We start from the raw sequence: 14,944 nt of genomic DNA, 5'->3' as shown, positions 1-14,944 counted from the left end.
TCTACTGCTAGGTAAAGGTTTCCCTTGCTCGAAAGCCAGTCGAATCCGACTCTAGGGTTGCGGTGCTCATCTCCGTTTCAAAGCCAAAGAGTCAGCGCTGTCCAAAGACGTTTCCGTGGTCATGTGGCTGGCATGACTAAACACCAAGGCGCACGGAACACTGTTACCTTCCCACCGAAGTGGTACCTATTTATCTACTTGCAATTTCTTGCTTTCGAACTGCTAGGTTGGCAGGAGCTGGAACTAGAGACAGGAGCTCACTCTGTCATGCGGCACACTCGGGTCTCGAACTGCTGAACTACCGACCTTCCACAGCCCGCAGTTCAGCGTCTTAACCACTTGAGCCACCGCAGCTCCTTTTCTACTGCTACAGACAGATTAACATGGCTACCCAGTTTAAAGATGGCAGGGTATGAGCTTTTGTGAGTCATTGCTCACTTCTTCAGATATCTTATCAGATTCATATCTGCAGAAGTGAGCCATGAGTCATGAAAGCTCAGACCCTGCCACAAATTTTGTTAGTCTTTAAGGCACTACTGGACTCTTGCTCATTTCTACTGCTACAGGCAGACTAACATGGGCTACCCATCTTAAGATTCACTGCAAGTCTTCTGCCATGTTTATACTATAGCCGCTGTCTCTGATAGTATGGTGTAGTGGTTAAGAGCAGCAGACTCTAATCTGGAGAACCAGGTCTGATTCCCCCAGTTCTCCTCCACATGAAGCTAGCTGGGTGACCTTGGGCCAGTCACAGTTCTCTCAGAACTCTCTCAGCCCACATACCTCACAAGGTGCCTGTTGAGGGGAGAGGAAGGGAAATGTGATTGTAAGCCACTTTGAGACTCCTTAAGGTAGAGAAAAGTGGGGTATAGAAACCTTCTCTTCTTATTTTATTTCATTGTCCTCAGAAAAACTAAAAAGCAGGTCCAATTCTGATCAGTCAAAGGGTATAATTGGGATTTAATTGCGTCAACACCTCGGGGGGAATTCCATCTTCCGGAGAACAAGCAGAATCACACCTGAACAGCCAATCACACCAACCAAGAAAGGCCCAACTAGAATTCCATCAAATTCCTCCCTCTCATCCTAACTGGTTCTCCAGCTCTGAAAGCAGTCAAGCCCCAATCATCCAATCGGGAAATGATCCAGTCCATGACAATATAGTCATTATAAACAATGTTCCCCACAGATTATACGCTGTACACATGACTGGCAATATGCATTTCATCAGGCGTACATTAGGCGAGGCTGTTGAATTTCTAAGCCACATTTGACAAGACAGTCTTAGCATCAAGTCTGTTGTTTCCAAGGACTGATGACCTCAAGATCTTCCAAGATCATGCCATAGGTTATCTCGGTCAGGCCCGGAAGTCTTTTAGGCACTGAGGTAGGGAAGCAGTATCACAGAACCCTTCTCCTGCCTTCAGTGACCAACACTCAACACATGCTCCACACAGATCAAAGGGCATGTGGGATGCCTGATAAGGATCACAGGCAGTATCACAATGCACAAAGAAATGCAAGCTTTTAATGCAGGATAAATGGCTAAACAAATGCATGGGTTTGCTTCGTTTGCCAAAGCAGAATTTCCGTTTTCCCCACTGCACATATTACGGCTTGAAGTCAAAATAGTTGAACTGCTTATTAGGTTAGAATATGATGCACGCCGCTCAGGGAAAGGGATTGAACACTGGCAGTTTCTTCAATGCATTTGCTGCCAAAGTTCATTGGCACCCTCTACTGGTGAAGTGCTTAGTTACAATGCTGTCTATGGGCACATCTAGCTCCACTACTTCCAACAGAAGTACATCAGAATATTAAACCATTGTATGACCACCACCAGTGTTCCCTCTAAACTGAGTTAGTGTGAGCTAGCTCACAGTTTAGCCCCTGGCTCACATTTTTGTCTCCGCTCAGGAAGGATGGCTCCAGAGCCAACTAATTTATGCAGTAGCCAAGTCACTCGCTCACAACTTTAATGCCAGTAGTCCACAAAGTAGAATTTTTGCTCACACAACTCCACAGCTTAGAGGGAATATTGACCACCACCCTCTTGGGTTTTTAGTGTTTTTTCTTTACTTTCTCCTGTAGTTTATAGTTTCCCATCCCTATTTTTCTTGTAGTGTTTTAGAAAATAATAATAAAAAATAATAATAAAAATAAAATATTAAACCACATTGACAGCGTGAATTCCTGACATATACCCAACCAAGTACTACCTCAATTGCCTCTTTACTGGTGAGTAACCAACAAATGGTGGATTTTGTGGAGCGGGATTTCCCCACTTCCACCCACTGAGCACCTCCATCCCCCAAACCTTCTTCCTGTCGGTCAGCTGAACCACAGGAAAAGTACAGGGGGAAGTGGAGGTCTGCAGCAGAAACAAATAGAATTGGCACAAATCCTGGCCTCCTGAATAGCATGGTTGGACAGCATTATGGCGCATGGAAAAGAGAGGTGCTGCAACAGTGCTCACATTTCACGATCTCAGTACGCAAGAATGAAATGGCTACCGACATTAACCCATCACCTGATATTATCTCCAGGGTTAGAATGTTTGTATAAAACATTCACACCAAGCAAGTGTAATTCAAGGAGCTTCCAGTTTCGGCAGCTGCAACGACTTGCCTAGCTACAGTTCAAGGATGCCACTAAAACTCAGAATATCAAGCTTGCATTTCCTGACTTCCCTTTAAGGCTTTCGCATCAGACACAATATGCATCAACAGAATAAATATGCTTTTTTTACTATTAACCATGCAGAAATGGGTGGCCAATCAAAGAAACTTGCCCAGGAATACCTGCCTGTAGAGCCAGAGGAATTACCTAGTTGGAAGCACTGTGTAGGCATATCAAGCCTCAGGATGAGAATATAAACCACTTGTCATAAATACATTTCCAGATAGTAAAAATGGTTTTGTGTTGCTTGCTCATGTTTAGCGGCACTGTATTTAGAACATCCTTGGAATTACTCTGCACACTGGGGGAATGAGTCAGCTGAGGGTGCAGCCCATCCTCAGCATCCAGCATTCCTTCAGGGCCCACGCAAAATCCCATCAACGCTTCCCCTCCCTCGTTCCAAACAAAAACAGGAAAAATCTGTCAGGAAGCAGGATCAAATGAGGCTGGCAGGGAATAGAAGTACGTCTCTGAATAAGGTATAAGTCAACGACCATTCAAAGTGGGCAGAGGAAATTTCTGTATGCCCAGCCTCAATAGATAGGCCCACCTCTAAGCATCAAATGCAGTTACAGCACAGTAATATTAATGCACACTTTTTATTATATTAAAATCAGGCAATGGTCTGATACAATAAAAAGGCTGCTTATGGAATACTGTTATTATTATTTTTAATTACAGAGGATGTTAAATCCTTACAACTAATATCGTCTTCAAAAGAGTTAATGGTAACATCAATTATTCATTGACTGGATAGCTGCTACTTTCAAATGTGACTTTTTAATTGTTATTTTTTTTTTTACACAAACACTGAATTCCCCCCCGTCAAACTTAAAAAGAGGACACACTAGATTGTTTGCATTTTAAGCTTGCGTCCACGTTTCAGCGGTCAGTGGTCCAAAACAAGAAGTCCGAAAGGGAAGGGATTTGCCAGGAAGCGTTGTCAACTGCGGTCCCTAACCCCGCTATGGGTGGCGTTGCCGTCCTCCTCTTTAAGAAGGCGTTCTCATCTCTCCAGAGGGTTGCGACAAAATCCTCTCTCCACCGAGTCGATTTGTCTGTTAAGGGGCCAAAAGTTTTACATGCACACAGACGAGCCGCTGACACGGCTTTCAATGGCGATAACTGACCTTTGGCTGGGGTGTGTGTGTGTGGAGAGAAAAAGAACTGGAGCGTTTACTGCTGATTTCTGTTTTTTAAAATCCCTGTAATATTTGGCCACGCTTAGCAAGCTTGAGTGATCCTGGTAAATGACAGCTCTTTTCGCCATTATCAAAAGCCTATCTAGTAACATCAGCCATGGCCAGCTTGGTGGCATGGAAGCAGAGCCAAAGGGCAAGAAGGGAAGGATGCTTGCAAACCAGGAATAAACAACAGCAACACCTGGACACTCTTGTTTTCCCAGGCTGGTGAAGACGAAATCCACAGCTTTAGAAAAGAAAGAAACAAACAGGCTGTCTTGCCAGTCACTTAGACCTCTTTTTTTGGCCAGGGGTGTAAAGAAAAGCATCACAGGAGGGGCAAAAAGAAAGCAGCACCCCAGCTATGACAGGAAAGAGGAAACATGGGAAGCAACCCCCACCCCAGCCAAGAACTCTCACCCCACAAGGCCGATGCTGTTGGGAAAGGGTGTGGTGCAGAAATACAATCTATGCCTTCGCCTGAAGGTTATAGTTAGAAAGAAGGTCTTGCCTCCCCCTTCGCCTGAAGGTTATAGTCAGAAAGAAGGTCTTGCCTCCCCCCAAAATTAATGGGGCAGACTGTAAAAAAAGGGGGAAAACCACCCACCCACTAGAGACATTCAGCCTCTACTAGAGCCTGCACAAAGGAAGGGATGACTGAGGATGCCACTGCATCCTGTTAGTAGTCTGTACACAGCCCAGTGCAGAACCGGGAACTGAAGCCCCTGGGCACAATCTTCTCAAGAAGTTCCCCTGCCGGAGCTCTGTTACAATTAATGAATGGGAGGCTGCCCGAATGCTGCAGTCCCCATTCTCGTCTCCAGAGGGAGCCAGAGCAGCGGAGCTTCCTTGCCGATTGTGCCCTTCGCATCTACTCTAATAAATAGCCCTGAGCACCCCACTCTATTGCAAACAAGAGAGACAGAGAAAGACAGAGGGTAAGAGGGCAGAGAGAAGAGAGACAGACCCAGGCAAAGCGCACAGCAATGTGATTGTGTGACGTATGCTTCTTCTTTTTTCACAGTTGAGTTCAATGTGCCACACCAGTCTTTTGACAGTAATCGATTTAAATATAGACTTTTTTCCTTGATACCAGAGGTTCAACTATGTGGACAGTGGTTAACACATGACAGGATTATTTGTTATAGCACAACTTATTTTCAAAACGGGGAAAAAAATAATTAGTATCATTTACAGTATGTCAAGAGAGGCTTTCCTTTGAATGGGAACTTTCTTTCCAGTACTTGGAGGTCTACAAGATGCATCTAGAAAATTTACTACTGTGGAAAATGAGAAGAGCTTAAATTGAATGAAGGGGCATGATTTTTTTTCCCGTTTGTTTTTATTAATTACTGTAACATTGTCCTTCGGGTGGTTGAGGGAGTTTCATATTTTCTTTAGACATCATTAGACGTCGCAGCTCCTGCAGAACTACTTTGATACTATAAGAATTCAGCCATTTTGCTAGGACTGATATGGCTCTGGGATCCACCTACAAGCAAATACAAAAAAGACCACAACAGTTAACCTCAAGCAGCATCCTCTCTCTTTTGACACTGGAAGAAACAAAAGACACCCTGGCCAAGATCCAAAGAAGGCACAGCTAGCATCTGCCTGCCATTTGCAAGATAAAAAGAACTTGTATGTGTCTAAAGCAGCTCTTTTGGAATGTTACCAAGGGGTTTTTAACTAGTTTGAGTCAGCCAATGATGCAACTATTTTTTTTTTAGTCAATGAACATCAATTATTTGTTGGGGTGAAAGTTGAGAGCCATTTTGGGGGTGGGGGGTGTGGTCTATCCTGAGTCCAGTAGCACCTTAAAGACTAACAAAATTTCTGACAGACAGTCCCTAAAGGAAATCAAGCCCTGACTGTTCCCCGGAAGGACAGATACAGAAGCTGAAGCTCAAATACATGAGAAGGGAACACTCACTGGAGAAGACCCTGATGCTGGGACAGACTGAAGGACAAAGAAGAAGGGGACGGTGAAGGATGAAACGGTTAGACAGTGTTATCGATGCAACTGACATGAAATTAAGCAAACTCCGGAGGACAGGAGGGCCTGGCGTGATGTGGTCCATGGGGTCGTGAAGAGCCTGACTTGACTGTGCAACTGAACAACAACAAATGAGCATTTGTGAGTCTGAAGAAGTGAGCAGTGACTCATGAAAGCTCATCCCCTGCCACAAATTTTGTTAGACTTTTAAGGTGCTACTAGACTCTTGCTCTTCTCTACTGCTACAGACAGACAAACACGGCTACCCATCTTGAGTAGCTCTGGTTTATAAACTGAGCTCTTATGTATGCCTCAACGTATCAAGCAGACATCTGTACTGAAGTTATGAAAATGTGCTGATTTAAAGTGATCAGTTAACAGATGGCTAATCAAACAGTTGTTTCGTCAGCAGACGGTCCTAAAAACAAAGATGTTCACTTTTATGCTTAACGCCAACAAAATATTACATGAAAGGTTTTTGTTTTTTAAAAGGAAAGCCCGAAACTTGAGCTCGAAGAACATATTAGGCTGTTTCCACATAGCTCTCATTGTTGCTGTGAATGCAGAGGCATCCGCGCCGCCAACAGAACATCTACACAGCAGCTTTCCTTGTACTTTCCGTTTCTCAGCCCCTTGAGTTGCCATGTTATCACTTTTTTGGGGTGTGTGTGTGTTAAAAATAAAATTGGTAACTGATTGCTCCCTATAGCACAAGATTACACAATCTAGTGTCACAATCGGCTAGCTCTCATCTTTTTTAAAAAAAAGTCTCTAGACCTTGTTATTGGGAAGCTGTAATGGGAAAGGCATGCAATCTGTCAAATTATTGCCTTGGTTTTTAAAAAGCCCCTCCCCCAGGTGTTTGTCACAGGCCGGGAAAATAGCGGCTTCCGGGCCTGAGGCAAGGAAAACAGCACTGATCTAGGTCAGATCTGAAAAAGTGCATGCGTCCCTGTCCACACAGCATCCAAATTCAATTTGTCTGTGGTCTTGCCCAAAAGATCCTGCCAAACCCGGTTTGGAAAAGATCACAGCAAAGTGGGAGAAAATAAGAGAAAGACGTGTCATCATGTGTGCACTCCCCAAAACAATGCTGCAGACAGGAAGTCAAGGCCGCATAGGACATCCATGTGGAAACAGCCTTACAAGCATGACACTCTCTTCGATGTTAAGCAATGTTAGTACTGAGCAGAGAAGAAACTTACCACTCCATTAGAACTATTTACTCCATTCATATTAATTTTCGTTACAAATCTTACAAATGGAGGTGCTTCGGGATATTTAGGCCCACATTCTATTTTAAGGCTGTATATTCTGTTTTCATAAATTGTCTGGAAGAGAAAAACATCTGTGTCAGATGATTCATCACTGAAGGAGGGTCACATCCAGGAGATCCACAGAATGAACAGATTCATGACAGAAAGACATCTGGCAATGCAGATCGCTCCACTGGAAACCCCCATGCGATTGAATCAAGACCTTGGCTGAATCGGTTATGTCCTACCACCCACACTTCACCCACTTCTAAGCACATTTGGTTCAGTTTTGTGATGATCAGGTCACTTAGGGGAAGGAGGCAGCGGAGGAAACTGTACCTGTGGATGGAGGGAAGACCTGCAAATCAGCACTCCACTAAAGCAATCATAAGTGAATACAAGAACGTAAGCGAAGCCGTGTTGGACCAGACCAATGGCTCATCTAGTCCAGCACTCTGTGTGGCCAAAACCAGGTGCCAAACCTGGATCCATTTTTTGCTTCTGGTCAAACGTGTCACCAGTTTTCTTTTGGTCTCCCCAGAGCGACGCAAGTCCTTGGTCCATTTGGGAAGAAGAAGGGAATTACCAAGCCTTTCTCCCACAAGCTAAGAAGAAGAGGAAGAAGAAGAGATTGGATTTATACCTCGCGCTTCACTACACATTGGATTTATACCCCGCCCTTCACTACCCAAAGGAGTCTCAGAGCGGCTTACAAACTCCTTTCCCTTCCCCTCCCCACAACAGACACCCTGTGAGTTAGGTGGGGCAGAGAGCTCTTTCAAGAACTGCCCTTTCAAGGACAGCTCTTGTCAGAACTATGGCTTGCCCAAGGTCATCCAGCAGCTGCAAGAGGAGGAGTGGGGAATCAAACCCGGTTCTCCCAGATTAGAGTCCGCGCACTTAACCACTACACCAAACTAAGCACCCTATTCACAGACCAGGACCCAAGTTCATATGGAAGATAAGACGTGATTTATCAGGGGCATGTTCAGACTTGATTTCTCTAAGGGATCATGAAAAAGGGCACCCTACATTAGACAGTCCAAATTTACCTGGTATGCTGACCCATCCAGGGCTGGCTCAAGGTTGTTTGGCACCCTTAGGTAAACTATGACCAAAGTGCCTATCTAGGCCAGCATTCTATTTTCTACAGTGTCCAACCAGATGTTTTGGGAAAACTAACAAACACTGCACAAAGGGCACAACTACTCCCAAGCAACTGGCTTTCCAAAGTACACGGACTTCTCATATGGAGATTACATTCCAGCCCCCTTCTTTTCCATTATTCCCTCTAATCCACTTTAAGATTCTAAGAAGCTCCAGTAACCATCAGGACACATTTTACCTAATTCTTTATCAATCAATCAGCACCCCTAAAGTTAGAAGGCAGCCAAGGCTTTGTTACTGCTGGGTAACCGCTTAGTGCCAAGCATTTATACCACCTTCATCAGTGCCTATACTGCAATACAAGGAAAGATTTAACGTGCACATTACTGATGAAGTACTAACATTAAGAGGTCTCCATTACAGTGACCAACCAAGTCTATTCAAACAACAGAACAAAGTTTGAGTCCAGTGGCACCTTTAAGACCAACAAAATCCTATTCAAGATAAATGCCTTGATTTAAATTTACACCTTGAATAAAACTGCTGGTCTTAAAGGTGCCGCTGGACTCAAACTTTGTCCTGTTGCTTCAGACCAACATGGCTACCCACTGGGATTCATCCAAACAACATGTCACTCATGGGGGAGGAGTTACAAGGGGGTCTCCTCTTCTTCTGAGTGTTCACCAGGCTCCCCACTGAGGTCGACTACCTGAAACCAGGGGAGCCTCTCCCTCATCTACTCCTTCTCTGCTAGCTGAGCCACAGCTGAATGTGAGGAGGCAGGCAGGCGGGCAGAGGCACAACCGACTGAGGAAACGTGTGAAGATGGCAGCAAAGGGGCTGTTGGCGAGGGGCTTAGTGCAGGACATCTCCCATACCAGGTGGAGGGCTGGGCAAGCTGGGCAAGGGGCTGGGCAAGCGGTCAATCTGCTGAAGGAGCAGCACCAAGACAGAGCCCACTCACACACACTTCCCCTCCCTTCTCTGGCCAGTTTGGTGCAGTGGTTAATTGCATGGACTTTAATCTGGGAGAAGCGGGTTTGATTCCCCACTCCTCCACTTGCAGCTACTGGATGACCTTGGCCAAGCCATAGTTCTGTCAGAGCTGTGCTTGAAAGAGCAGTTCTCGAAAGAGCTCTCTCAGCCCCACCTACCTCACAGGGTGTCCGTTGTGGGGAGGGGAAGGGAAAGGAGTTTGTAAGCCGCTCTAAGACTCCGAGTGAAGGGCAGGGTATAAATCCAACCTCTTCTTCTTCTTCATGTGCTCAACGGCGCCTGATAACTCTCCAGCCTTTTTACCCCTCCTTTCAGCTACTATTATAAAGTTACTAGTTGCCAGAAAGCTTCCCCCCTCATTCTGGGTGCAAAGGAAGAGGGGAGGCGATAATGGAAGAAGTTCGCAAGGAGGAAGAGGAGAGGAAGTGAACCATGCAAAAGGCAGAGGGAGCCACTAGGGAGGGCTGACCTGCGACCCACTTTTGGGTCCCAACTCACAGGTTGGGAAACACTGCTTTAGAGGCACACTGAGCTCTTCAGTGTAAGTTACTGAGTTCCAGAGACCCTTTGCTGCATCTGCTTCATCATCTTTCTCCCACAAACTTAGATGTACTACCATATGGTTCTTATATGGGCAAAGCACAGAGAGCTCATCTAGACAGCAGGAGACATACTAGATTGCAACCAATTCTGGCAGGAGAAACAAGGTGATTTGTGCAGCTGATCTTCTCCTTCATTCCTTTGTCCCAAACATCACAAAGCTGGAAATATCTTCATATAACACCATGACTCATGCTCAGACACTGCACCACAGGATTAAGTACCAATTACAGCAAAATGAGAGCCAGTCCTGAAGACTGTGGAATTTACACCACAATTAAAAAAAAAAATTACGGGAAATGACTGCATTAACTCAAAAACAAGAAAATTAAAAATGCTGGGGGAAGGGCTTTTTAGAAGGGAGGAATCACTTACAAGTTTACCAGTATGCAAAGTTGCCCCCATTCTATAACTGGCGGGCTCTGCACAGGGATGGGGGCTGTACACAGAGGCCTTTAGAATATACTTTTCATCCCTCGTTCTACAGTTCACTTGGTATGACTGTTCCAGTGCAGCAGATTGCAAGCAAAAAAGACTAGCGAACCAAATCCAACAGAAATCTATTTTTAAAAATGCATTTTATGAGGAAATCAGGTTTTCGGTATATCTTTACTGCTGCTTACTCTTGGAGGCCCAATGATCATGCCTGTCCATCTTGTGAGGGTCATATCTTCATCATCTTCAAGACCCCAGCTAACTGTGCCATCGCCTACTCCTTTCTGGCCTTCTTCAAGTTCTTCCAACAGTCGAAAATTACGAGGAACTTTTACTCCTTAAAAAAAGAAAAGAGGCATCAGAAGCTTTTGAGATAAGAACATAAGACTGGCAAGCTGGACAGTGGCTTTGGGAATTCTGCCAAACGTTTCAATCACTGTTAAGTGGCACTGTTAAGAGAAGCAAAGAAAGGGGAAAGAATACTAACGTGCAATTATTTTAGTTAGCATAAGCTGTAAGAGGAAGAAGGCTCCACACTATAAGAAGCTAACAATTTGCATCTAAAGTTTCCTCCTGCAGATGATGCGCATTCAGTTGCATGGAGAAGTTACACTGGGTATCACAAGTAGAGCTCTGCCAGCTGGGTGCAATGTGGGAGTCTGCAAGTGGGAAATCACTTCCGGCTCCTCCAAAGGTGGTAAATCCCAGTCTTGGACCCACATCTAAATCTTAGTACTAATAACGGGTTAACAGAATGGGGACAGCTCTCCACACAGCATGGAATTCATCCATAACTCCCAAACAGTGCTGGGTGCGATGTGGGAGTCTGCAAGTGGGAATTAGCAAAAATCACTTCCCGCTCCTCCAAAGGTGGTAAAGGTCTCATCCCAGTCTTGGACCCACATCTAAATCTGAGTACTAATAACGGGTTAACAGAATGGGGGGAAGAGAATTTTTCTGGTATTTAATTTCTACTGCAGAACAGCAACCTTAGGCTAAAAATGTAGATGCTGTCATCAGATGTACAGAATATATATTGCAGGTGGTCCAGGCTGTGGCACTCACAACCAGTGAGAGGAAGCTCTTCCACAGAGGTAGTCGGGACAAAGTTTGTTGGTCAAAGCTGCCACTGGACTCAAGCCTTGTTCTGTTGCTTCAGACCAACAGGGCTGACCACCTGGATCTATCTTCCTGAGAGGCAGTCAGGGTCCTTAACCTTTTTGAGGATTCCTGGTGGGAGGGGCTTCTCCCTTGGTCTCCCAGGGGGTTGTTAACTGTGCTTGTTGAAGTGCACACGGACTCCTTTTTCTGCTTCTAACCCACCCACCCCCCATTTGAAGGTCTCTCTAGGCTATTTTCTCTCAGCCACTGCTGGGAGCTTGGGATGGGCTATCCATTTGAGACAACACCCCCCCACACTTTCACTCCCCAGAAGGGGAGGAAGGCCATGGGGGATTCCATACTTTGGCCAGGAGTTTTCCTGTTGCTCCCTCCAAAGTAGTAGAGGAGTGTTGGCAGCTGCCAAAGAGAAGTGTCACCCAATCTCCCACCAGATGAAGAGGAGACAAAGAGGCCAGGCAAAGCCGCACTTGTTTCACCCATACAAGGGATGGATGGATGGATGGATGGATGGATGGATGGATGGGGTTGGGGCCTCATCAATTCCTACCACATTGCCCTGTGTTTCTGGGAGCCTGTGGCAAAACGTCCCTTTATGCCATCACCGGACCGGGTAAGCAGGGACCAAGACTGGCAAAAGACACACCCCCCCCCATTGGGGCCAAGGGAGGTAAGAGAGGCATGTGCTGGGATAGCTGATTTTGGAGTGTACAAAAAACCTTTAGAGGGAGGAGGGCTTTCTCCCTAGCCCCTTCTCCCTTCTAATTCCAGGGAACAGGACCAGCACTTCTCTAGCCAGGAAAAAACCAGAGCAATTGCCAGTGCCTGATTTATCAGGTGAGAATACTCACTCTAACCTCCATTCCTGGATAAGGGAGAGATGCAGAGAGAGGTTAGCACATCTAGTATAGCATAGCATTGGCAGGACTCTGGTGTAGAGAGACCATACATAAGTCTAGAAGCTGAAGCCAGTCTCACTCTGGTTCCAGATCTCCTGGTGTGTGTGTGTGGAGAGACTAGGCACATCCAACCCTCCATATGTTCCAGTCCACTCTCCTCAGCCAAGAACCCTAGGGATCTCAGGTGGGTGCACATCTCTCTCCCCTGCAAGACACTGATAACATAGCACCTTACTGGACCCAGACTCTGAAGTCCTGGAACAGCCTTATTTCTCCTCAGCTGAGGAAAAGGAGCCCCAGATGAAGACCATGCAAAGCACATCTCTTTCCACAGGTGATTTTCGCTAAATCACTTCCCAAAGTTCTCTGTATTGTGGAGACTCCATGCAGCAAGCAGGAGCTGGAGGAACCAGACCTGGCTAGACCTGCTGGTGACTCCCAAGCAAGAGGGACCTTCTCCTTCAGGGGCCCATGCACCATCCTATCCTCAGCCAGACTGGCTAAAGCTGAAAGCCTGGAGGCTGAGCGGTGGCAGTTTTGGGAAACAGGCTATTCTGGTCAAGTCAGTAAGTCTCTGGCAGCTTCTAGAAGAAAGTCCACCAACAGAGTCTATAACAAAACCTGACAGGTCTTCTGTTCCTGGTATGGGGAGAAGCCTATTGACCTCCTTGGATGCAAGTTGGGGATATTTTGGAGTTTCTCCAAGTGGAACTAGACAAGACTTTGAGTACCAGTACCCTTAAACAGCAGATGGTGGTCATTTCTGCAATGTTGGGGCTTAAGGAAATGTGAGGCTTTTCTTTTCACTCCCACATCAAGAGGTTCCTCAAAGGGGCAGCCGTGCTGAATCCTCCAGCTATATATAGGTTTCCCATGTAGAATATGATTCTCAAGGCACTTTCTAGGGCATCTCTCAAGCCTATAGCTTTGTGTACACTAAAGGAACTCACATTCAGAACTATCTATTTAGGGGGAATCAGCCCATAGGATTTCTCAGCTTCATGCTCTTTCTGTGGATAAAAGACCACTGCGTCTTCCACCATAAAATGGTTCTGAGAATGGATCCAGCCTTTATTCCAAAAATCGACTCCTGCTTTCATAAATCAGAGGAGATTGTTCTGCCTGCATTTTGCTCTAATCCCAAACATCCACAGGAAAGGGAGTACTGGTATGTCAAGAGGGCCTTGATTTTTAATATTGATAAGGTTAAGGCCACAAAGAAGTCCAACTCCCTGTCTCTTTTAGACCATACTCTATGGGCTCCAGGGTTTCGGTGTTCAACCTGGGAAGGTGGATTAGGGACTGCATTTCTCTGACCTATATAGCTAGGGGGTTGTAACCCCAGTGGGTGTTATGGCTCATTCCCTTAGGGGAATGGGTAACTCGGCAGCACTTACGTCATGGGAAGCAAACAAAATTTCCATTCTAGAGAAGGCTGTGAATAATGTAAGACCTCTAATTGCAGGAGGAACCAGACCCAAAGAAATTCCAAGGACCTGCTATCTGTGACCCCCTTCCCATCTTTTTATGGGAGCAAGTATGGCTCCCCCCCCCCCCCCCGGGGCCATTTACTAGTGCAGCTGAAGTTACTGACTAGAGCTAATAAAAACAATCTTAAATATCTGTCTTGAACTATCAAGGCTCTTATTTAAAAGGCAGTACCCGTGTTGAAAACCACGCTGTGTGTTCTGCTTAATGATAATTTTTCCCTATCTGGTAATAAAAGTGGATTGTTAGTCTATAATATAATTACATAATTAACAGAGATCAATCAATATTTATGTTGGATGGATTTGGGAGATCTGCCAAGAAACACCCAGATAATAATTTCTACTAATGACAAAGAGGACATTTTTTGCCAAACCCTTCCCACTCCAGAATTTTATTTTGTGTCTCATGCTGTTCCTGCATACCCCCTCTCTCCAGCGAAGCATTTCAGGGACTTCAGTGGGGTGCAGTAGAAGGAACAGTAGAATTGTTTCACTAAAACAAGTGTCTCCCATCAGCAGATGATAAAGACACTATAAGAATCCAAGCCATCGCCACCTAGGCTTCTAGTTTTCAAATTTCATCTTTACTAATATTAATAATGGGAGATCACGACTACATGAAATGGTCTTTGGATCTTTGACTAGTGATAATAGAAAGGTATGCCTGCGGTGGCTCAAGTGGTTAAGAAGTGTGATCTGGAGTGTTCCCATGGCTGCTAGGATACCCAAACAGCTAAACACTGGACTCTCTAACCCTCTATTTCCAAATGGCTGATTATATCAAACAGCCCAAATTTATTTGTTTATGAATACATACTACAATACTGACCCACATATGAATGATCATGTGAACTGATGATGCAAATGTTCTGCGGATTAAAACACATCTTTAAAATGTGAGGATGGGAAATATCTTCAGCACTAGGTCTCCACTGCTCCATTTATCCTTGGATTCAAGTGGGTATGGTGGAGTCAGTGCCAGTTTTTCCACACGCAGCCAGCCCAACTGCATTGCCTGCCGGCACTAGGGACTCTCTTGTTGCATGAACTGCTGACAAAGAGAGAGACATGTATATATGTTGCTGTCAACTATAAGAACAGCGCTCTACAGAAATAGAACAAGAAAGAAAGAAAGAAAGAAAGAAAGGAAGGAAGGAAGGAAGGAAGGAAGGAAGGAAGGAAGGAA

General features: G+C 45.3%; 1 protein-coding gene across 1 annotated transcript in view; it reads right to left on the bottom strand.

Moving 5' to 3' along the window:
- Window positions 1-3,469: 3,469 nt before the first annotated feature.
- UBE2V1 (ubiquitin conjugating enzyme E2 variant 1) overlaps window positions 3,470-14,944 on the bottom strand; it is a 27,905-nt gene continuing 16,430 nt past the window's right edge. The window contains exons 2-4 of the mRNA XM_015408126.1: window positions 10,439-10,587; window positions 7,062-7,187; window positions 3,470-5,352 (exon numbers count right to left, since the gene is read on the bottom strand). Of these exons, the coding sequence (XP_015263612.1) occupies window positions 5,206-5,352; window positions 7,062-7,187; window positions 10,439-10,587 (422 nt within the window). The 3' untranslated portion in view covers window positions 3,470-5,205. The remainder of the gene's footprint in view (window positions 5,353-7,061; window positions 7,188-10,438; window positions 10,588-14,944) is intronic.

The sequence above is a fragment of the Gekko japonicus genome, unplaced genomic scaffold, assembly GCF_001447785.1.
Source record: "Gekko japonicus isolate JY-2015 unplaced genomic scaffold, Gekko_japonicus_V1.1 scaffold87, whole genome shotgun sequence".
NCBI lineage: Eukaryota > Metazoa > Chordata > Lepidosauria > Squamata > Gekkonidae > Gekko > Gekko japonicus.
The sequence above is the reverse complement of the archived record's forward strand: the minus strand, read 5'-3'. Positions and strand labels throughout refer to the sequence as shown.